The 23,694-nt window shown below is 28.4% G+C and overlaps 1 protein-coding gene across 1 annotated transcript; it reads right to left on the minus strand.

Annotated features, from left to right (window-relative positions):
• Nucleotides 1-11,781: 11,781 nt before the first annotated feature.
• On the minus strand, nt 11,782-20,755 carry LOC112757097 (protein BONZAI 3-like). The gene is made up of 16 exons (XM_025805697.3): nt 20,449-20,755; nt 15,789-15,836; nt 15,528-15,676; nt 15,353-15,401; nt 14,932-14,988; nt 14,588-14,767; nt 14,362-14,496; nt 14,204-14,265; nt 13,974-14,073; nt 13,771-13,885; nt 13,606-13,682; nt 13,226-13,360; nt 12,828-12,995; nt 12,609-12,722; nt 12,375-12,471; nt 11,782-12,196 (listed from the first exon to the last, which is right to left on the minus strand). The coding sequence occupies exons 1-16, from the start codon at nt 20,647-20,649 to the stop codon at nt 12,084-12,086; spliced, it is 1,800 nt and encodes a 599-aa protein (XP_025661482.1). The 5' UTR covers nt 20,650-20,755; the 3' UTR covers nt 11,782-12,083.
• Between the last annotated feature and the right edge of the window lie 2,939 nt (nt 20,756-23,694).

Genomic DNA, 23,694 nt, shown 5'->3' on the forward strand with positions numbered 1-23,694 from the left:
GATTTTGGAATTGCACATAACTTTTCATGTCCTAGAACTCCTCAACAAAATGGGGTAGTTGAAAGGAGGAATAGAATCCTTCAAGAGATGACTAGGGCTTTGCTTTGTGAAAATGATGTTCCAAAATTTTTGTGGACTGAAACTATAAATACAGCTTGTTATATTTTGAATAGGACTATCATTAGGAAGGGTTTAAAGAAAACACCTTATGAGCTATGGAAAGGAACCCCACCAAATCTTAAGTATTTCCACATTTTTGAATGCAAATGCTTTGTACTTAACAATAAAGAAAATCTGGGCAAATTTGATCCAAAATCCTACGAAGGAATGTTTGTTGGATACTCTACCACTAGCAAAGCATTTAGAATTTACCTCAAGGAACATAGAACCATAGAGGAATCCATACACGTGTCTTTTTGTGATACTAATTCAATTCCCAGTGCCCCTTTAGATGACTATACAGGTAGTGAAGCAGAAACAAGTCATCAACCAAGTCAAGAAAATCCCAATGCTATCCGAAGTGAAGAACCTGTTCGTCCAGTTTTGTCTCATCTGGATAGAGGAGACATTTCAGTTTTGTCTCCTGAGCCTGCCAGAGATTCCGGAACAAATTAGATTACTGAAGCTCATCAAAGCTCAACCTTACTCCGAAAACCTAGAGAATGGAAGTCCATGAAAGGTTATCCTCATGATTTTATCATAGGTGACCCTTCTCAAGGAGCAACCACAAGATCCTCATCCAAGAAGCAAGCCGAGCCAAGCAATGTTACTTTTCTGTCCCAAATAGAACCTCACAATGTGAAACAAGCTCTTGAAGACCCCACTTGGGTCAAAGCCATGGAAGAAGAACTTGCCCAATTTTAAAAAAATGAGGTTTAGACACTTGTACCTCATCCGAATGATAAGAAGGTAATGGGTACTAAGTGGATTTTTAAAAATAAATTGGGAGAGGATGGAAACGTTGTTCGTAACAAGGCTAGATTAGTGGCCCAAAGTTACGATCAAGAAGATTGTATAGATTTTGATGAGTCTTTTACCCCGGTAGCAAGAATGGAAGCAATTAGGTTGCTTCTTGCATATGCTGCCCACAAGGGGTTTAAAATGTTCCAAATGGATGTCAAATGTGCTTTCCTTAATGGATTTATAGATAGAGAGGTATTTGTGGCCCAACCCCCGGTTTTGAAAGAAAGGAATTTCCAAATCATGTTTATAAGCTTTCAAAGGCTCTTTATGGCCTAAGGCAAGCTCCAAGAGCTTGGTATGAAAGGCTTAGTGCCTTCTTGTTGGAAAACCAATTTCAAAGGGGAACCAACGATACTACTCTTTTTATAAAAGTATCAAATGATAATATTCTTCTTGTTCAAGTTTATGTGGATGATATAGTGTTTGGATCGGCCAATGAATCCTTGTGTGAAGAGTTTGGAAAACTCATGACTAGTGAGTTTGAAATGAGTTTAATGGGAGAACTAATATTCTTTCTTGGTCTCCAAATTAAACAAACTCCTAGTGATATTTTTATTCACCAAGAAAAATATGCTAAAGAATTAATCAAGAAATTTGGCCTAGAAAATTCCAAATCTATGGAAACTCCAATGCATCCAAACACTAAATTTGAAAAAGATGAAAATGGTAAAGATGTGGATGAAACACGGTATAGAGGAATGATTGGCTCACTCATGTATCTTACATCCTCTAGACCAGATACTGTTCAAAGTGTGGGTGTATGTTCAAGATTTCAATCTCACCCAAAAGAATCCAATCTTTCAGCCGTAAAAAGAATCATTAGATACATTAAGGGAACTTGTGATTATGGCTTATGGTATCCTAGAACTAATGACTTTTATGCAGTAGGGTTTTGTGATGCAGATTATGTGGGAGATCGGGTGGATAGAAGGAGCACCTCCGGAATGTGTTGCTTCCTTGTAAGCTCACTTAACATGTGGTCAAGCAAGAAACAAGTCACAATTGTTCTATCCACAGCCGAAATTGAATATATATCTACCTCTGCGTGTTGTTCACAATTAATTTGGTTGAAAACTCAATTGGAGGATTACAAATTGAAAATCAATAGCATACCCTTATTTTGTGACAATATGAGTGCAATAAACATTTCAAAAAATCTCGTTCTGCACTCTAGAACCAAGCACATTGAAGTGAGATATCATTTTATTAGAGAACATGTGCAAAAGAAAACTATTGATATTCAATTTGTAAAATCTGAAGAACAACTTGCAGACATTTTTACTAAACCCTTGTGTGAAGACAGATTCTGTTCTTTAAGAAACAGTTTGAGAATGTTAGAATTGAATTCTGTTGATAAATTGTGAATTTTCTAATTCTGTTTGGTTTTGTCTCGTAGGTAAGGAAGAGACAAATCTGGTTGTGCGATGAGATAGGGAGAGACTGAACTTGTATAAAGCCCAGAAAAATTTGTGGATTAAACATGGAGAACTGTGCCCTATTGCCCAGCATGTTGTAACCATCTTTTGGGCCTATGTAAGACAAACTTTGTTCACATGATATGGACTCATTATCTTTACATCATAAAACTCTTTTAATTTTTAAAATTAATTTTTCAACATGCCATCACTTTACTCCATTTCAAGTCATGTCAGTTTTAATCTTTTGTCATTCCTCATGACTTGTTTTTTCAATTGTCATGTTTTTTTTAAAAAAATAAATAATAATAATAATAAATTAATTTTTAAAAACTATTTTCATTAATGATTTTGCTTTAAAAGAGAAGGTTTGTTCCTAGCATTAATGACAGTTCTTTTACTCCTAAAAAGCGGATCATATAAGAGGATAGCTATTTGTGACAACCCTTGTTCTTTATGCTGTTTTGAACTCCATTCCCATATCTTTAGCTTACTTTATGATTCGTCATTTACGGGGCTGTGTGAAAAGTGATAAAAGGAGTAACTTGCCATATGGTATGTTTTTGACTTGCTTGAGCAATTTAATGTTGATTTGAGTAATGAGCCTGTTGAGAATAAAGTATCCACGATCAAAGGTGGTGGTGGTGTATCAACATGATAAAGGTAAAGATGTTCTCTTGGAGTTTGCTACCATGACCAAGCAAATTGTAAAATCCAGCAAAAAAGCTAGAAAGCTTGCATTGCAAAATAAAAAGGCTTGGCTAAAATCTCATGAAAGGGTAAACTTGCTCTTAAAGCATTTGGATTCAGTTGATGAGGACATAGCTCCTTTCGAGAAAGAAGATGATGTTCTGGAATCTAATGAAGAAAATTCTGATGCCTAAGCTTGCTCCCTATTGCTGCTGCTAAATGCTCTGTTATTTTGCTCCCTGTATATTTGACTCAGTGGAACTATTTTCATCTGTCTTGAATCATTATGAACTGCATTGCTTTTTCTCCATTTTTTGCAGGGTCCTTCCTTGATGACAAAAGGGGGAGAAGAGAAAAAATGGCTGAATTGAAACTGTTATGTTTCATTGATTTGTTGCCCTGTTTTCCTCTGTTATGTTTCATTTGTTGACATGTTTTGCTCTGTTTTATGCTCTGATCTGGCTCTGTTTTGAGCACTTTGTGTTAGTGGATTGATTTCGACTTGAGTTTTGATTATCATTGATAAATTTATTTACTCAAATGCAAGTGTGCTGACTGGACTATGGATTTTATTAATGTGTTTGAAAAGTATTTTCTTGTGAAAATATGGCTCGGTCTTAAAGGATCCAAAATTCTTGAAATTTTTATCTTTTGGGAATCTTTTGGAGCTTATACACATTCTTTGCATTATTGAATATTGTGTTAATCAGGCACACATTAAAGGAGAGCATTTTGAACAATTGAAAGGGAGAGGATTCGGCCAAATTATCAAATAAATTTTCTAATCCTAATCCTTTTTCAATTCAGCTTTAATAATGTTTGTCATCAAAGGAGAGATTATTGAGTTTGGAAAACTAATATCTAATTTGATGATCAAATATTATTAAATTATTAAATTGTTATTTGCTTCCAATAGGTTGTTTAATGTGTTTGTTAGTATGCAGATTTTATATTAGGTCAAAAGGCAATATGAGTCCCACTTGTTATTAATCAAGCCATGTGCAAAATTAATATAAGTGGGTGTGCTTTGAAATAAAAAAAACTAAATTAGCCCAAATGGATCATTAAAGAAAAATCAGCCTTAGGCAAAATTAATTCAAATATAAGTGGCTAAATTTTGAGAGTGAGTTAAGCCCAAATCAAAAGCCCATAAACTAAAGTTGATAAATCAGAAAATGAAGTCCAAGGATCTCAAGCATGTTTCGTTATCCATTTACCTTGGTGGAATCCAAATTCTAATTGAAAGCATGCCTTCCACGGATGCCATTCTCTATGGGTGATAGAATTCAAATTTAATTAAGTGCCTTGGTAGCATGAGAGAGAAAGAATTCATTGATTTGATTACTTTTAATGCTCTACACGTTACAAGGTATGGGAAAGAGAAGTGGTTAACTCATTTTTAATTTCATTCTTCAATTACATTGAAAGTTTTCTTTCTTCTCTCTCTTTTCTCTCTTTGTATTTGGTCACCACACTGTCAGAGAAGAAAATGGTAGAAGCAAGTAATCAGAAGAATGAAGCATAAACTAAGCATGAGTAAGTAAACTTAACTCATTTTATTTTATTTTCTTCTTTAATTACATTGCAAGCTTTTCTCCGTTCTCTCTCCTCTCTCTTTCGGTCTTGTCTAGCAGGAAAGGAGGGATGAAGCAAGCTATCAGAGAAGCTAGTAACAAGAAAGAGGCAACTGTGATGATGGCAGTAAAAAAAAATCTACAGTATGGTGTGGCTGAGATCTTTGCCACTAAAGGTAAGGTGTGGTGAAGAAGTCTCAAGCCTTCCATAACCAAAAATAGAAGAAATCCATTTCGGCCAAAGGAAGAAGATCCCTTGGAAGCATGACTCGTCTCTACTTTTGCTCAAACACTATAGAAGGTAGCTACTGTAGCTACGTGGAGGATGAGGCAGAAGATAAGAGCAGGAGGAAGCTGTCAAGCAATCAAGGACTCATTAAGGGCTAGGAATCTTTCTTGGAGAGCAAGTCAAGATAGAAGGCCCGGATTGATGGATCTTGGTGAGAAGGGATGACACAGAGGTAATTACATGTTGGTTATAGCATTCGGTTTCCTTTCTCCTCACTTTGGCCGAACCGGTTTTTGCATGAAGAAGAAGAAGTTGGCTCGGTTCAACAGTTTCAACCTTGGAGGCTTCCCCTTCTATAAATAAGGGAGAACAGTCAGGGCTTAAAGCAAGGAGAAAAGAGTGAAAAACACAGAGTTCTCATAGCTACCCAAGCTAACAGAAGTTCTTCTCCTTCAATGTTTTTCATTTTGTATTTTTCTGTTTAGTTTTGTCTGTCTTAAGTCTCATGGAAAAAGGCAAACAATGAGGTTTGTAAGAAAAAGCCATAGAGTGGAAAAAGGCAGAGTATACAAAATTAAAAGAAAAAGTCATAGATGTCCTAGAGGTCCTTTGTACATCTGTGTTGTGTTTCATGATTCTGTGAGAATCCCCTTGCAAGTTGGGTTAGCACTTAGCAGTTGAAAGCTTGGTAGGTGACCAAGTCAAGTTCAGGATTGGGGATCGATTCTAGACTTGTCCCGGATAGGAAGGGTAGTTCCTAGGGAGAATTGGTGTCTGTAATCTGTTTGATTATAGTGAAATTCTGTCATTGTTGTGATGGAGACTGGATATAGGCTGTACTGAACTTAGCAGCTGAATCAGGATATATCTGGGTGTGATTATCTCTCTCTACTCTACTCAAATTCTGATTCTGTTCGAAGGAGACAAAATTGAAAAATATCTCCTCATTGGTTACGAGACAAAAAAAAAGTCTCTTGACTAGTGACGAGACAAAAAGCTGAAATATCTCCTTAAGCATTTTAAAAGGGCAGTAAGTGTTACTAAGCAAAAAGGGGCTAAGATTCAACCCTCCTTCTCTTAGCCACTGATAACCATCAAACTATTATATGTTTATTTGCTTTTTACATGAGTATATATTTTTTTAATTAATTTATATAATATAAAATCTTTTATCATTGTGTTAAAAATTATTATGCGTTTATTTGCTTTTTACGTGAATATATATATTTTTTAATTAAATTTATATATAGGAGCTCTTTGAGAAGAGGTCGGATGGTTTGACCTGAAGAGGTCGATCGCTTTGTCGCTAATCATCCCGGATCGGACAGCTCGAACCAGCATATGAACAGTACCCCCATTGAGAGATTTGATATATATATATATATATATATATAGACTCATGGGGATGCGCGCTGGGGGACAGTTCAAAGGTTTAGCAAATCGGACTTGTCGAGCTGGCTTGACAACCGACAGATGAGACTCATCAGCCATAGGACAGACATTCATCATATGCATCTATGTGACATTGTTTGGGTGTGCATATTATAATTGGTTTGCCTATGTGTATAATTATGTCTAATTGCTAACTGCTCTACTTGATGTAACTGCTTGATTGTGCTTGAACATTCATACTTGTGTTTGTGACTGAAAATTGGTTGGATTGGCTGTTGTTTGAATTGTTTGGGTCTAGGGCCATGGTTGGTTATGAGATGTGCCGAAAGCGGTGCTTGGTGTGTGTTTTTGGTTTAGAAAATTATGAAAAACTAAACTGGTTCAGCATAGACTTAATGAACCTATACTTGAAACAGTTTGGTCATTCCTGCTGTCTAAGAAAAACTTTTAAGAAGACTTTTGGATTTCTGAGAAATTAACAGCTTTCCCTTTAGAAAGGATTTTCGGATTTTGAATATTAAATCTTTGGTTTTGAAAAGAAGCATAAGGTGATTATTAATCACTGTACTTTAAAAACGGTTTTATTTTCGTATCTTATTATAGCAATTCTATAACCATATAGTGTGAACCCTTTTGAGGACGATGTTCTCACTCCCTTACAAGTTTTTCCCTTTTCAGGATATGGGCGACGAAGTTTCAGAAGAGTTATATTCATTTTCTGTTTATTCAACATTATTTTATATTATCTTAGTTTTTATTTTTCTCTTGCCTTTATTTCTAGCAATTTTTGTAAGAGGGATAGGAGTTTTAATATGTGAAGTTTGTATATTGGTATGATATATATATATATATATATATATATATATATATATATATATATATATATATATATATATATTATTTGTAAGTATTGTAATCTGTATTGTAATGTATGGATGTATGTTTTGAATATTCAGTTTCAATTTTAAACAGGCTCATATTTTAGTACTAAATATTTTAAGAGTCGTTGTAATCCGAGCTATCAGAGTGGTGCAGTCGGAAGAGTGATTTTGATAGTTAGGGTGTTACAAAAGATACAATTACTAATTTTTTGTTTGTCAATTATATTTCTATTAAAATTAGTTGGATCAAAAAATATTTTAAATTTAATATCATAAAGAAAAAATAATTAAAAAAATTATATAAGGACTAATTTGATTAATTTTTAAAATTTTAGGAATGAAAATGACTTACGTCTGAACTTTCAAGAACTATTTTGATTATAAATAACTTTTTTACATGTCAAGTGACACGTGGCATGCCAGGTGTCACTGATCTGACACGTCAACCAATCATCTTGTGCCACGTGGCATTAACCCACTACGTTATCATGTCACGTGACACTTAACGTGATACGTCATCATCCAACTGACGGAAAGACTAACGTGACCAAGTCGTGTATCTTTCGGGGATCGGAGTATCTTTCAGGGACGATTTTGACTATTAACTCAAAATTTAAAGTTTTTTTCAAAGATTCTATTTAACTTGTAAGAGACTAAAAGATTCTTATAGTATTAGTTTAAAAACAAAAAATATTTTTGTAGTTCATATTTAAAGTACGAGTAAATGGTCAAAGTCTTTTAAAAATCACTCTTTTTCAAATTGGTTTTCGAAATTTTTTTAATCAAACTCGTTCTTTAAAGATTTTAAATTAGTCATAGTAGTCATTTTGTCACCTTCTTTGTTGATGGATCAAAATTTGCTAATGTGACACGTTAAGTGACACCACAACACACACCTAAGGGTAGGGGTGTTCAAATCCAAACCGATCCAAATTAAACCGCTCATCCAATTCGATCCAAACCGAAAACTGATTAAAACCGCACTAATTCGGATTTGATTGGATTCTATTTTTTGCAAACCGCTGGATTGGATCGGATTTCGGATCTACTTTTCATAACCGATCCAATCCAATCCAAACCGCACAATGTGTTATAATATTATTATTTTATTATTATATTTACAATTATACTTATAACATGTTCAATTTGTTATACATTTTTCTATTATTCATGTATTATTATTATTTAATAAATATTTTATGTTCAAAATGTTATTTATTTATTTATTTTAACTAACCTATAATTTTATTTCTATTGTTATGTTATCGTTAGTTTTTTTAAGATATTGTTAAAACTTGTTATGTCATTGTTGATTATTTAAAATTTGATGTTGAGACTTGTTATATGTATTTAATTTTTTTATTTGAAAAACCGTAAATCCAAACCGATCCAAATCGCTTGTAATCAGATCGGATCGGATCGGATTTCCAAAAAAATTTCATCCAATCCAAACCGCACTGCACATAAATTAAGTGTTCGGATCGGATAGCTTTTTCCTTTAAAACCGAACAAACCGCACCGCGAACACCCCTACCTAAGGGTGCGTTTGTTTATAGGCACGAGACATTGAGACAGAAATACAGAAACACAAAATCGTGTTTGACAGATGAGACATGGATAGAGACATTGTGTCAAGAGACACTAAATTAGTGTATTTTGTGTTCATCTAACCGGAAAAGACACAGAGACATTAACAAGAGGCACAACTTATTTTTTATTTTTTTCATTATTCTTATTAATTTTTTATAGTTATAACTCTTATTATTATATTTTTCTTCCTAAATTTTTTGAATGAAAAAAATTATAATAAATTAGACTTTTATAATTTATTGTAATTTATCACCAAACAAAATACAAGAACACTAATTTGTGTGTCTCTGTCCTTTCTGTCTAATTCTCAGCGTCTTATCTTATTCTGTTTTTAAAATCAAACAAAGCATAAGAATCTTAATTGACTATTAACATTATAAATTTATGAAATTTGATCAAATCAAAGTTTAATTAAGGAGAGAACTTGAGGTATTGGAATTTTTCAATTTGGGGTTCATTTGATCTAACTTCATTAAGTAATAATGTTAATAGTCAATTAGGACTATTAGGTGTGTGTTGTTATGTTATTTAACGTACTACATTAATAAAATCTATTGCCGTTAACCATGAAAGTGACGAAATAACTAACATGATTAATTTAAAATCTTTAAAAGACAAATTTGATTAAAAATTTTTTTCGAAAACTAAATTAGAGAACGAGTGATCTTTTAAGAATTAATTTAATCATTTACTCTTTAAAGTACTAAAATATATTTTACGCATTAATTTTAAAATACTAAATTACACTTATAGGATTATTTGAAATTCTTTGATTGCATTAAAAATTAAAAATATTAATTTAATATTAAAATAGAAACAATCTTAAAAATAAATTAAAATACCTTTTAGAATAAAAATTAAAATACTCGTTGAGAATAAATATTTTTTAATTATATTAAAAATTATAAATTTAAACTTTAAATAAAAACTAAAATACCCTTGTAATTAATTTTTATAAGAACACAACAACTTTTGAATGTTGCTAAAATACTAAAGTAATTTTATAAGAACCAATTCATATTATTTAATTGTATTAGGAATTAAAAATTTAAAATAATATAAAAAATATTAAAATACTCTTATATTTAATTTTTAAGATATTAAAATAGTCTTTTTGAATTAATCTTAAAAATAATAAAATACTCCTTTAAAATTAAAATTGTTTAATTATGTTTAAAATTTTATATTATAATTTTAAAATATTAAAATATCTCTATAGAAAAAAAAAATATATTTAACTATTTATGTTTGTTTTTGTTTTTATATTTATCTTAAATAAAAAAGATATTGAGACATAACTCAATCTGATACATTTTACACTTAATTCAATACAAAAAATTATGTAGCCTCTATCGCGCGTCTTTCAAGTTTTATCTTTCAGTCTTTCTCTCAGTATTAGTCTATCGTCCATACGCAACCTAATAATTTCATTTATATTTGAGAAGCTACATTTAGTTTTGGATAAATAACAAATGAGATTATTATTATTATTATTATTATTATTATTATTATTATTATTATTATTATTATTATTATTATTATTATTATTATTTACTTTTTACATAAGTATATATGTTTTTTTAATTAATTTATATAATACAAAATCTTTTATCATTGTGTTTATATTTAATATTATAATTTTTTCACACAAAATAAATTTATTATATGTTTATTTACTTTTTACATGAGTATATATTTTTTTAATTAGATTTATATAATATAAAATCTTTTATCATTGTGTTAAAAATTATTATGCGTTTGTTTGCTTTTTACGTGAATATATTTTTTTAATTAAATTTATATAATACAAATTTTTTTATTATTGTGTTCATATTTAATATTATAATTTTATTTCACACAAAATAAAATTGTTATATGTTTGTTTGCTTTTTATGTGAGTATATATAATTTTTTAATTAAATTTATATAACACAAAATCTTTTATCATTGTGTTCATATTTAATATTATAATTTTGTTTTACACAAAATAAAATTTATTTAAATTTTAATATATATACATAATATATATTTAATATTATTTTTTAGGATTCTAATATATCCTTTTTTTGGGTTTGGTGAATGAATTTTTAATTTATTTTTTATGTATTATTTATTTTTATTTTAATTTTAAAGTCTAGTTACTTTTTTTTGGTAAGAGTAAAGACATGTTATTTTTAATATTTGTATACTATTTTTTTTTGTTTTAGACTTCAGCCCAATATCTAAAAATTATAAAAATATTTAAAATTTAAAAAAAAATAGTTAACCTAATTAACAGATTACCTCTTTAAATTTAAATTATTTAAATAAAATATAATAAATGAATGGTTCAAATTTAATGAATTATAAGGGTGTGGAACAATTAATAAAGAACAATTAAGAATGAGCCTATTTAATTTTGTTATCTAATTAATAAATGAAGGGTTCAAATTTTGTTATCTAATTAATGTTTCCAAGAAAAAATATGGATTCATTAATAAATATGTATTTCTTATAGATATGGAGATATTTTTTTTAATTAGAATTCACAACTTAGAAACTCAATTTTGTCTTGGAAATAAAATTTAGGATCTGATTTGGGATCATGAAGAAATCTGAGCCTCAGATTTGTATGGATTGAATTTTTTTGAAGTGATAAACAAATTGGTGGATTAGTTTTGTGAAAAAAAGTATAAACGACAAATCTGATCCCTAAATTTGTATTTTTTTTAAAAGAAAAATTAAAAATCACAAAAAAATACACCAAGTATCTACATTGTTGAAAAACACTGTTTGAACCACAACGCTAAAAATAAAAAGCACCAATGTGTCTTGTGTAGTTATGTTTTTGTGAAACTAATTCTATGCAAAATTAATTTTAATTTTTAAGTATTTTATTTTGATAGTCCCGATTATGGCAAAAGTAATAAATCTGTCTTTTCTCTTGGAATCTATTTGAGTCGACAATTAATTTTGATATCTAGAATCAGGACTAAGTTTGATAATACTATTTCTTTTTTCTTCAAATTTATGTATACATATAATACAAAAAAGTTGTGTGGAGTGATATTATCATTTTTCATATAATCAAACAATATAACTTCTATAACATCCTCAAGCTAAAAACAAAATTTTCTTTTCACTCTTCCATTTTCAACAGTTTATTCTCCATTACTAACCATGGTAAATTTGGAATAACAGATCTCAGAGGGTTAAAAAAAAGAAATAGATCTATATTCCATGGTAAATTTGGAATATTAGATCTCAAAAGTGAAAACCATAAATCCTTTACAACGAATAAAAAAGTTGTATTTACAGTTTGAATGAGAAGTATGATAGCTAATTCGTTGGGGGTGTCTATATTCATCGACTAGTGAGGAACTTGTTGGGAAGTAAGTGGCTTAATGTCTCTACTTAGCATGAAACTCAGAAATTGACCAGGCAGTTCTTCCAATAGAGCTTGCACCACTGAGATACTTCCCCCTGTCAAAATAGCAGCTTCCTAAGGTTTAGGAATGAAAACAAAACAGCAATGTTTTTTGTGTTCACACTTCATACTAGATTGAACTACTTCAGTGTACAAAAAGTTAACTAGAAATGTTGCATATAATAGTGCAAACATAATTCTTTATAAACAACTTCACAGAACAATTGTACTTACTTTGGACTTCTCTCATAGGGACAAACTGAACGATATCTCGTGTAGCGATACGACCACTAGAACCCTCTAACCGACGGCCATTATCAGCATCCAACACCTGCAAAACCCAACAAGCACATGTTATGTTATTATCTCTACCTATATGAAACTGTTAAGAGCATTCCAATGCTATTATGAATAGTTAATTTAGTGAGTTTGGGAAAAATTCTTGGACAGGATTAGAAGGTAGATCACCTCCATGTTGGTGAAATCAGCACCTCCAACTCCAACTATAAGAACTGATAGGGGAAGATCAGATGCTTTCACAAGAGCATTTATTGTTTCTTGAAGATCCGTAACAACTCCATCCTATAAAATCAAGCACATCACTTGATTAGTCCTTCATCATAACCCGAAAAAGGAAGTTCTTTGAACAAGAAAACCACTTATACCCAATTGCTGAAATCTTCTCACCGTTATGATAAGTAATACGTAATACTTGGTTCCATTATGTGATGCAAGGGACTTGGCAGCCATTTCTGCAGCAGTGTTGATAACTGGACCAAATAAAGTGGGTCCTGAGAGTGTGACATTGTGCAGAGCAGTTGCATATGCATCCATTATGCCTTCAACTCCTACAACCTACAACAATGGAAACCTACCTCTTAAATTCTTTTTCTCTTCAAGGTTGGATACTAGAAGCAGTGTTTCGTAAAATATAAATTACAAGTTGGTATTATTTGTACTCACTTCGCCCTGCACACCAAGTCTGGTTTCTTCACCCTTAGGCTTGGTGTAAACGGAAGAGTGAATACAACAAAAATAATTTTTCTTTTCGAGAACGATCTTCAAAAATTGAAAAATTTTCTCACCTCGGAGTCTCTCGGAGTCCCATTCAGATTAAAACAGTGGGAAACGACACCAGCTGTGCTTCCTCCAAAGCCCCAAGCAGGAAACTTCCTATCAGAGTCATAGAACTGAATAACCTCCCCAACCTCCATTATAGCCTGCAAAAGATTAATATTATTATGCTGATTAGTGATTAGGCAAGACTTTTATATATACAGCATAATGTCACCTTATTATATTAGTTAGTCCAATCATATATCATTGTATTTTCAAGAATTTTGTTTTGAAGCACTATCACTATCAATATTGCAAAATAGCAGACCATATTCTATTGTGCTCCAAAAATTTCTGGATCAGAACAGCAGTTCAGAATCATTCATTGAGAACAAAGTATCAAGCTTACCCTTTGATATGAATTTAACTGACCCGAGACATCAATATAATGCAAAGAATCTGAATATCGAGGATTTCCATTTGAAGCTGGACAAATTTTGAATCAGTTAGCATGATATAAGATGAATATGTAATTTCAGTAATCATCTTCACCAAGATAACAATATTTACTTACCAGTGAAATCCACAGCAACCATGAAGTTCAGTTCAAATCCACTGGATACATAATCAATAAAGCTGAATTGCTCCTTTTCACAATATTGATCCACAAAAAGTTGACCCTTCAGCATCTGCATAGAAGAAATTCCAAGAACTATGAGATTAAGCACAGAAGTGGACCATAAAATGTAATTCTATTATTGCATGGTCAATAAGTACCTTCTCTTCTTTTCTGTGGTGTGTGGATGGTATGAACAAATTTGTGCCTGTTCTCTCTTTGTTAAGCCTTTCTAGGTCTGCTATTGATGATCTCAGTTTACTGAAGGCAATAAAAATTGATATCAATATATATATATATACACTTAAAATCTATGAATGAAAAAATGAAGGCTTACAAGAGTTTTGAATAATGAACAAAATAAAGCAATAGACAATAATTGCATAACTACCCAATAAGCACATGGTCACCACTGCTATTGAAATCAAAACACTCAATGAGTAATGGATTTTCCTGAAAAGTAACAATTTCGAAACTAGATAAATATCATGCTAATGTGAGTAATCAAAATGAACTAGTAATCCATATTTTTTAAGATGATAAACCCACTTTACTTCCAAACTGACGGGAACTAAGGGTGACTGGTCTCCATGTTGGATTCAAATTGTTGTTAATAACTTCAGTCTTGCAAATTGGAACAGAACCTCCACTCTCAACTACTCTTGATATTCTTAAGAAGGGATCCTACAAGGAAAACGAAAAACAAATATGAGAAGTTTTACAGATGCAAACAAATAATAAGTAGAGAAGTTGTAGATGGGGATTGAATATGTACAGATTTTGAGAAAATGTCCTTGTTATCCAAATGTGAACATCTTAAGATCATCTCAATAGCAATCTTTGAAGCAACAGTCTCCTCAGCACGAATAGTGAGTGCCCCTAGGTTTCTTGAACCACCATGCCTGGTTTTGTTTTGGAGGTTTAAGGTTATGCTCCGGCTATGTTTAGTCACTATCTGAAACCACAAAGAAGAGGCACCGGTGTCAATAAAAAGCAGCATCCAAGTCACTTGAAAGTAGAGTTTTTCACAGAAAAGAAATAGAAGTAAAATAGTACAAATATTAGACCAAATTAGCATGCTGGTCATCAATGGAGGTCAATGAGTAGAATGAAACTGACCTCAGATAAAGTGCAACTGGCTTGCCCAAGAAAATCTTGGTCTTTCAGATTTAGTGTCTACAAGAGAATACAAAACTTACTTTTAAAATATAAATTTTACCATCAAATAATAAATTTGGTTGGAATGTACACATTACACAGTACTGCTTTCTTATTTACTATTTTAAGAGTTTATGATTAAGTGATTATGGGGAACCATTACATACTTATGCTTTCAACTAACAGATTATTACCCTTTTGTTAATTTTTTTCCCTCTTCAGTAATTTTAGCAGGTTACAATTTCGCCTTGTCTAACCCAATTGAAAATTATCTGTAAAATCCTGGTCTAAGCTAAGGAACCATATGGGGGAGAATTAATGGTTCAATTAAGCATAAAATGTTAAAAAGGTATATAGTTCTTATTGTCTAATTTTTACAAACCTTAGTGGTAATACCATGATATTTTGAATCAACATCGTACACATGAAATCTGGAAGAGGGGCCAAATGACAAGTAGTTCCAAGTTAAGTTACTCAAACAATAAAGAATGTGTATGTGAACACAATGAATCTCATAATAGGAATAGGAAATTAAATTATCAAAGGGGATAGCTTACTCAAGTGGTTGCACAATCTCAAACTGAAAAGCAACAGTAATTTTCTCTATCCACTCTGGATTCAAGTTATTCATGATGACCTCAGTGCGACCCAGTTCTTGCAATTTTCCATTTTGTTTCTTTTCATATACAACAACCATGGGATCACTCTGAAATAAATTTTGAAGAAAAAGGAATTGAAGTAAAACTATACTAATAATGAATTAACAACTTGCAAGTATCAAGGAGTATATGCATCTTTATATCTTGAAAATAATATACCTTTGATGTAATATCCAGATCAAGTAAATTTGATGCTGAAAAAGATAACTGCAAAAAGTGATTAGAAGAGCATAGATATTAGTTCGGCTTATAGCTGTTTCAAGTTTCAACCATAATGAGCAGTTTATATGGAAAAAATAATGCAGCGCACACAAATAAACTTAAAGAAATAACAAATAAATTGAAAAACACATAAAATACTAAACATGCTTAATCAAAATGGTGAAAATAACACCAGAATATTGCAAAAATTTTGACAAGCCAATAAAAAACATGTGTCAATTTTTTCATCAGCTTGTCCAAAATTCCGATGAAATTGCTCACAAGCAGAATTGAACTCCTGGAATATGCTATGCTACTCTTCTATATGAATGAATACTAGTAGTTAGTCATCAGCTTCAAGAATAAAGGGTAATATTGTCAGGGAAATCTGAAGATAAAAGCTCATTGATGATCTTCAAGTTGTTAAACATTTACTTTTAATATTTTCTAATAACTATCCATATTTAACATTGATTTTTATTTTCCACTTTTATATTCTTGACTTTGTTTTTAACAAAAGGAAAATGAATTTTTGAAGATATAACCATTGAGGCATTGACCATTGTAATCTATAAGGAAGATAATCAATCTACCATTCTCAAAGTTTGATGTAACCTTGGTACCTTACTCAACGGATAATTTTATAAAAGGAAAAGTTTACTGCCAGTAATTTTATTATATTTTGGTCAGCATGTAACTAGCAAAAGAAAAATGAATAATCACACACCATTAAAAATATCATTGATAGCTATTTGATGACTATAAATCACAAAAGTTGCTGGCCTTAACACTTCTCTTTTATAAAAAGTTTTTGTGTGAAGAAAATAAAAAAAAATGTATAAGACAGAAATGAAAAAGAAACTAAAGGCAAAAAAAAAAAAATACTAAGCTATTTGTATGCTTTATTTTCTCCACATAATTTATCTTTTTTATGTGAGTTGAAATATAAGTTAAGAAAATTAAATTAAATTTAAGGATTGAATGCACGTATTGATGCTTTTTTGACTTATTATTTTGATAATTTTATCTCTTTTTAATATAGTAAAGGTATACAAGCAGCAGAAAAGACGTAAATAATTTTTTTATTGATTGAAATTTTTTAATGAATGTTTTAGTTCTCTCAAATTAATTTTTATAACGAAAATATTCGAGTAACATCTCTATTTTCTTTGTACTGATTCTTAATTTATAATTTTTTTTATCTATTAATTCAAATAAAGATATATTCTATAAAGATAATAATAGAGAATTATTAGATAATTTGAGATATTTAATTAAATTATTTAATATATAATATTTTTTTACATGTTAGATATTATCATAACACAATCACAATTTTCATATGAATATGAATAATCACTTTTTTAATTATATAACATAACCTATTTATATCTCACTACTATTAAATTATGATTGAACTCTACTCATCATGGATTAGCTTAGTTTACTATAGAATTTACTAAAAAAATTAAGAGATTAATAAAGTAATAAAATAATAAAATAAAAAATTAAACATCATTAAATTTATAATTTTATTATAAATAAATTTTATTATTTTAATTTAAAAGCGATTAGATATTTATTTTTTTTCCAGTCTCTTCATTCTAGAAGAGTTTAATCTTACAATACAAAAGTAATTATTATTCAAACTAAAAATATTCCATTAATAATGAAAGCCCAGTAGAATTAAATTTGCATCAAGCCGTTAAAAGCACGGTTTTTTATTTCAATAAATAAATTAATTATCATAATTACGAAAATAAATAATTTAAAAAATATTTACTAAAATAAATACTTCTTTTATAAACGACATAATTTTGTATGTATTTCGTTGTAAAAAATATTAACGTGTATATGATTATTTATATCTCGTTTACAGTACATGTATTTAAAAAAAAAATTGAAAATAATAAAAATATTAATAATATCAATAATCTAAATTTTTAGTATGTAAATGGTACATTGAAGCCAATGAGTAATAGCTCAAATGGCATAGTCTCCCAATACTCAATTAAGAGGTTGCGGGTTCGAGTCTCCTATATTTGGTAAAAAAAAAATGGTACATTGAATTGATTTAAATTTGAAAAATAAAAATAACCGTTTGTCAAATGTTAGAAGGGATTGATGGAGATAGTGGAAAGAGATAACCGTTTTTTTATCTCTCACGTTATCTTCCACTATCTACGTGGGAGATAGTGGGAGATAGCCGTTTCAATTCTCTTCCCACTATCTCCATCAACATTACTTTTATTTTTCAAATTTAAATCACTTAAATTGAATTATAATTTAATCTAAAATTTGTATGTACATTTAAATAAAAGTTAACGTGTATATAACTATTTATATCTCGTTTATAGTGTACAGTACATATATTTTAAAAAAAAAAATTTAAAAATAATAAAAATATTAATAATATCAATAATCTAAATTTTTAGTATGTAAATGGTACATTGAATTTATTTAAATTTGAAAAATAAAAATAACCATTTACCAAATGTTAGAAAGAATTGATGGTGATAGTAAAAAGAGATAACCGTTTTTTTATCTCTCACGTTATCTTTTACTATCTACGTGGGAGACAGTGGGAGATATCCGTTTCAATTCTCTTCCTACTATCTCCGTCAACCTCTCCTAATAATGCCCAAACAATTACTTTTATTTTTCAAATTTAAATCACTTAAATTGGATTATAATTTAATCTAAAATTTTTATGTACATTTAAATAACAAGGGAGATAGATTGTCTATTTAAAATAGGTTTAATTATTTTATTGGTCCCTATAGTTTCGTGAAATTTTCAATTAGGTCCCTGTACTTTTTTCTTTTTAATTGAGTCCTTACATTAATTTTTTTTTCAATTAAGTCCTTTTTTTTTTTTTTTACAGAAGATATGGAGACTTGAACCCGCAACCTCTTAATTGAGTATGGGAAGACCCATTTGAGCTATTGCTGTTTGGCTTTTTCAATTAAGTCCTTCTTATTAGTAATGGACTTAATTTTATAGGGACCCAACTAAAAAAAAGAATTGGTATAGGGACTTAAATAAAAAAAAAGTATAGAGACCCAATTAAAAAAAATTTTGGTGCAAGGACTTAATTAAAAAAAAAAAAATATAGGAACCTAATTAAAAATTTTGCAAAATTATAGGACCAACAAAATAATTAAACCTTTAAAATAAACATAAATATATTAATACGTTTACATGAAACCACGTAAGTACGTAAACACGTTTTCTAACTCTACTATTAATTCTATTGCTTCTAAAAAACAAAATTTTTAAATTTTTCATGTATTCTCTTGAATATTAATTTTAAATTATATATATTTTAAATTTTATTTATTGCATAGGAGTACATAAAAGTTTAAAATATAATTTAAATATAATTATATTTTAAATTTTGTTTATTATATGGGAATATATAAAAAATTAAAGTATATTTAAATTTTATTTATTGTATGAGAGTATATTTAAATTATATTTTAAATTTTTATTTATTTTTATGCAACAAACAAAATTTAAAATATATATAATTTAAATTTAAAAATTAATACTCGAGAGTACACAAAAAATTTAAAAATTTTATCAATTAAAAACAATTATTATTCAAATACGTGATAACAAAATGCAATTCTTTTTATTACTCAAATCGAAAAACACGAGACTTTTAATAAAAAAATCAAGTAAATGAAGGTGAATTTTTATTTGGAACTAAAAGAAGAGTAGTTTCTCAAATGAGTCTTTAAAAAACTGAATAAAATAGTTTAATTTTAAATACTAAATTGATATCCGAAAATAGTAATTACTCTTATTATTGATAAAATAATCTCCCAAAAATTTTAAAATTTAATAAAAATACTTAAAAGTCCCAAACATAAGAATATGAGGTCACATACAAGTGTTTTTCCTTTCATGTGACTTCATGGTGTTTAATTTGCGTATTTTTGTTAAATTTTAAAATCTTTTTAAAAAACATTCTATGAATAATAAATTAGTACTTAATCTTTTGGATACCAATTTAGTATTTGTTTTTTACTTTTACTTCGTTAAACAAATCTGTTCCCCATCAAATTATTTGTCTATACAAAAAGACATTTAAAAATTTAATTTTTTAGAAATTGTTATTTTTTTTTAAATAACTATAGCTATTGATTTATCTATTTTTTTTATTAAAATTTGACGCGATTGATATTTATAACAAAATAAAAAAAATTATGAATTAATTAGGATTAAGTACTTGTTTGGACGTAATTATTTTGTTAAAAAAAAATTTTTTTTAGAGAAACTGTAATTTACATTTTTTTTTAAAAGATATTTTTTCTTTAAAAAAAAGATATTTTTTATGTAATAAATAAACAAAAAATATTTTTATATTGTTATACCCAAACATAATTGATAAATAAAAAGATTATTTTTCATGAGATATTCAAACATAAAATTACTTTTACTTCTTCATAATATCTTTTAAAATAAGATAACTCAAAAAAAGATTTTTTCTTATAAATTACTCAAACAAGTCCTAAATTATTCTACTAAAAATTCTTTGAAATTTAGAATATTACTTAAAAAAAGATAGAGCTTATGGAGTTATGGTAGAAGACAGAGAGCGTGGTGGCAATACCTCAACCTGAGTGAACATTGGCTGAAACCCTTTGGTTTTAAAGAAGAAATCAACGGCGTCGTTGTGGGCTCCATTATTGTTATCACCTTGATGCTGCTGGTTTGGATATGGATTTTGATTTTGATTTTGATTCTGATGTGAACGAAACCCTACTCCCACTGCTTGCTTTCCCCCTTCCAAATCAGAAAAGCACCCTCCCATCACACTCCACTCAATGCCGATCGATCAATGTAACAGTAACCCTGACAGTGACGCGTTTTGATTGCGATTATTCGAACCACAATGCTGCTCTTTGAGTCGTTTTAATTGCTACTTCCTTTTCTTTTATAACTGAAACAAAACGCGTTATTTGAATGACTCTTAAATAATAGTCGTGTGTATCCTTATGACTATTATTTTTTTTTCCTTTTTTTGGTTACATTAGCAATTTAGCATGATAAGATTTGAATATAGAATTTATAAATTATTATATAGATATCAGGTTAAAAAGCATATTGTAAGCGTATGTCATGACTCCCACGTCAAGGCTTTATCACGTAGGATATAATTTATTCAATGATAAATGCTATGCTATCTAAAAGGTGACATTTAAAATTAATATTTAATTTAAAAGATATAAAAATAAATAATTTTAAAAAAATTAAAAATTATTATAAAAAATAAGTTAAGTAAAATTTAGACAACTCATAAGTACTATAAAATTGTCTTATTCAATACATCAAATTAAAATGGGTTAATAATCAAATTCGTTTTTAAATGATCACCAATTGATTTATTTTTTAAATTCATCTATAAAAAATTAAAGTAAACATATTAATTCCTAAAATGACATGTACATTAAATTATTTTTTTCGATCTCTTAATTTAATGATGACATATCATATTAAGCGTCTTGACACATATCATTAATCTATCATATCATTATATTTAACATGATTTAATTAATAGAAAGAACAATTTAATTTGCAGCTAATATGACTAATTTCATTTTTTAGAGATTAATTTAAAAAATAAATAATTTTAGAGAATCAAATTTAATTATTAATCCAATAAAATTTATATAAAAAAGTTTTATATTTTCTATAAAATATTTTCATTTGTATAATCCTTGAGCAGAAGTTAATCTGCCATTATGATGCATGGTTTATTTGACCGGGTAAATAATGTACAATTACTATGAAATAGGATCACTAATACACATAAGAAACACAATATAACAAATAATATACAGATATATGAATTTTAATCTTTTATAAAATACGAATATATATATAAAAAATATATTGTAATAATATTTTATTGATATTAAAATATAAATTAATATTTTAATTATTTTTAATTTTTATTATATAAAATGTTTAAAATAATATTTTTGTTTTAATAAATAATAATATATTTTTTAAATTCATTTAAAGAATACATAATAAACATAAGATTGGATACATGTAATAATATTTAGATGTATTAAAATTAAAATATGTTTAAAAAAAATAAGAGATTTTTTTATTAAAATATAATTAAACATAAAACACATGTGTGTCGAATAAATAAATATATTTTATATTATTATTATTTGAATTAAACAAATAGTTATCAATAATTTGTATTTACTTATAATAATTATTGTTAGATACATTAGTCAAATAGATTAAACTATACTATATTATTTTAATTATACAAAACATGAAAATATACATTTTATAAATAAAAAATATCATGTAAATATAAGGAGAAGCTAGCCGACCAGCGTGTTATAACTTAAATGACATAGTCTTTTTATATTTATTTAGAGATTGTAAGTTCGAGTCTCTGTATTTTTAGTAAAAAAAAAATGGAGAAGCCAGCAGGTAGTCAACGGAAATAGATTTTCTGTGTAATTGCAAGGCAAAGGCAGGCGGGGCACTGAGCGAGAGAGGGCTGCTATGCTTCGTTGTTTACCAGCAAAGATGTGGAAAATAGTTGGCGACTAATATAATAGAAAAAAAAATATAAAAAATTAATTTTTAATTATTTAATATTAGTCAATTTTTATTTTTTAAGTTAGATTTATAATTTAAAATTTAAAATAAATATATTTATTTTGTATTTATTAAAAAAATTTAAAGTTTTTCTATTATTAATAATCTTATTATGTATCATTATCCATTAAAACACATATTAATTAAATCTTTAAAATAATTAACTAATATTAATCGAATAAAATTGATTCTTTAACGTTATTTTTTTCTTTTTGTCGCGTAGACTTATTAATGTTTATCATGAAACTACTAGGCTGACCCCCTTCCTTGGGTCTCCATGGAAATTTGCTTTAATTTGTTCACAAGATACGACCCTATACAACCTTACAAAGTGTCATTATTTATCCTGGAGACCAAGACTAAGAAAAAGAACACACAGGTTCTGAAAACCGAACAACTTATTAAATCGATAAAGTTACAAATTTAAATATTTAATTGAAATTTAATAGAATAATACATTTATGTATATAATATATATTTTTTTATATTTTATTATTTTAAACTAGATAATTGCTAAAAAATTAAACTAATTCAATTAATTAATCGATTTTTTATCTAATTTTTTCAATTATTTAATTGATTCGTTTCCAACTAATTTTTTACTTAAACCGAACTAGTCTAGTAACAAATTTTTGATTAACCTGATTAAATTAGTCGATTCGATACAGGTCAACAATAATAAGAATAAAATAGTGTACATAAAAAAAATTTAGATCATCTGAATAGAGAAAATTAATAAAGTGATAAAAGTGAATAGGTAATAATGGTTGAATTTGTAACTTTTATTAGTACCTCAATATCTTGATAATATATATATTAGAATAAACATAATAAAACTACACAGTGAAGTAATTTTTTTCAACTAAGTCAGATGCCCACGCATTTTTTTAATGTGGTCATTGTCTCGTTGTTGTCATCTTTTTCTTCGTCATCGTCATCGTCTTCTTCACTTATTTAATTTCTTCTCCTCATTTTTTTATCTTTTCATCATCCTTCATTATCATTATTATTGTCATTGTCTTTTTCATCTTCTTCTTCTCTCATATATGTTCAGAAAATTAGAGCACATAAATTTTGATGCACAAGACAAATTTTGGTATATAGCACCAATTTTTAAAGACTACATGCTTAGAATATTAACACCTAACCAACAAAATATGCACAACACAAATTTTGGTATATAACACAGAAGATTTGGTACACAATTTAGAAAATTTGATGCACAACA

The sequence above is a fragment of the Arachis hypogaea genome, chromosome 16, assembly GCF_003086295.3.
Source record: "Arachis hypogaea cultivar Tifrunner chromosome 16, arahy.Tifrunner.gnm2.J5K5, whole genome shotgun sequence".
NCBI lineage: Eukaryota > Viridiplantae > Streptophyta > Magnoliopsida > Fabales > Fabaceae > Arachis > Arachis hypogaea.

Bases quoted from the DNA above. Each gene is read 5' to 3' on its own strand.
- LOC112757097 (XM_025805697.3), bottom strand. From the start codon at position 20,649: ATGGGAGGGTGCTTTTCTGATTTGGAAGGGGGAAAGCAAGCAGTGGGA. The intron at 14,266-14,361 runs GTGGGTTTATCA...GTTACTTTTCAG, and splicing joins CCCGTCAGTTTGGAAGTAAA to GAAAATCCATTACTCATTGA. The intron at 14,074-14,203 runs GTAGTTATGCAA...TATTGCCTTCAG, and splicing joins GGTGACCATGTGCTTATTGG to TAAACTGAGATCATCAATAG.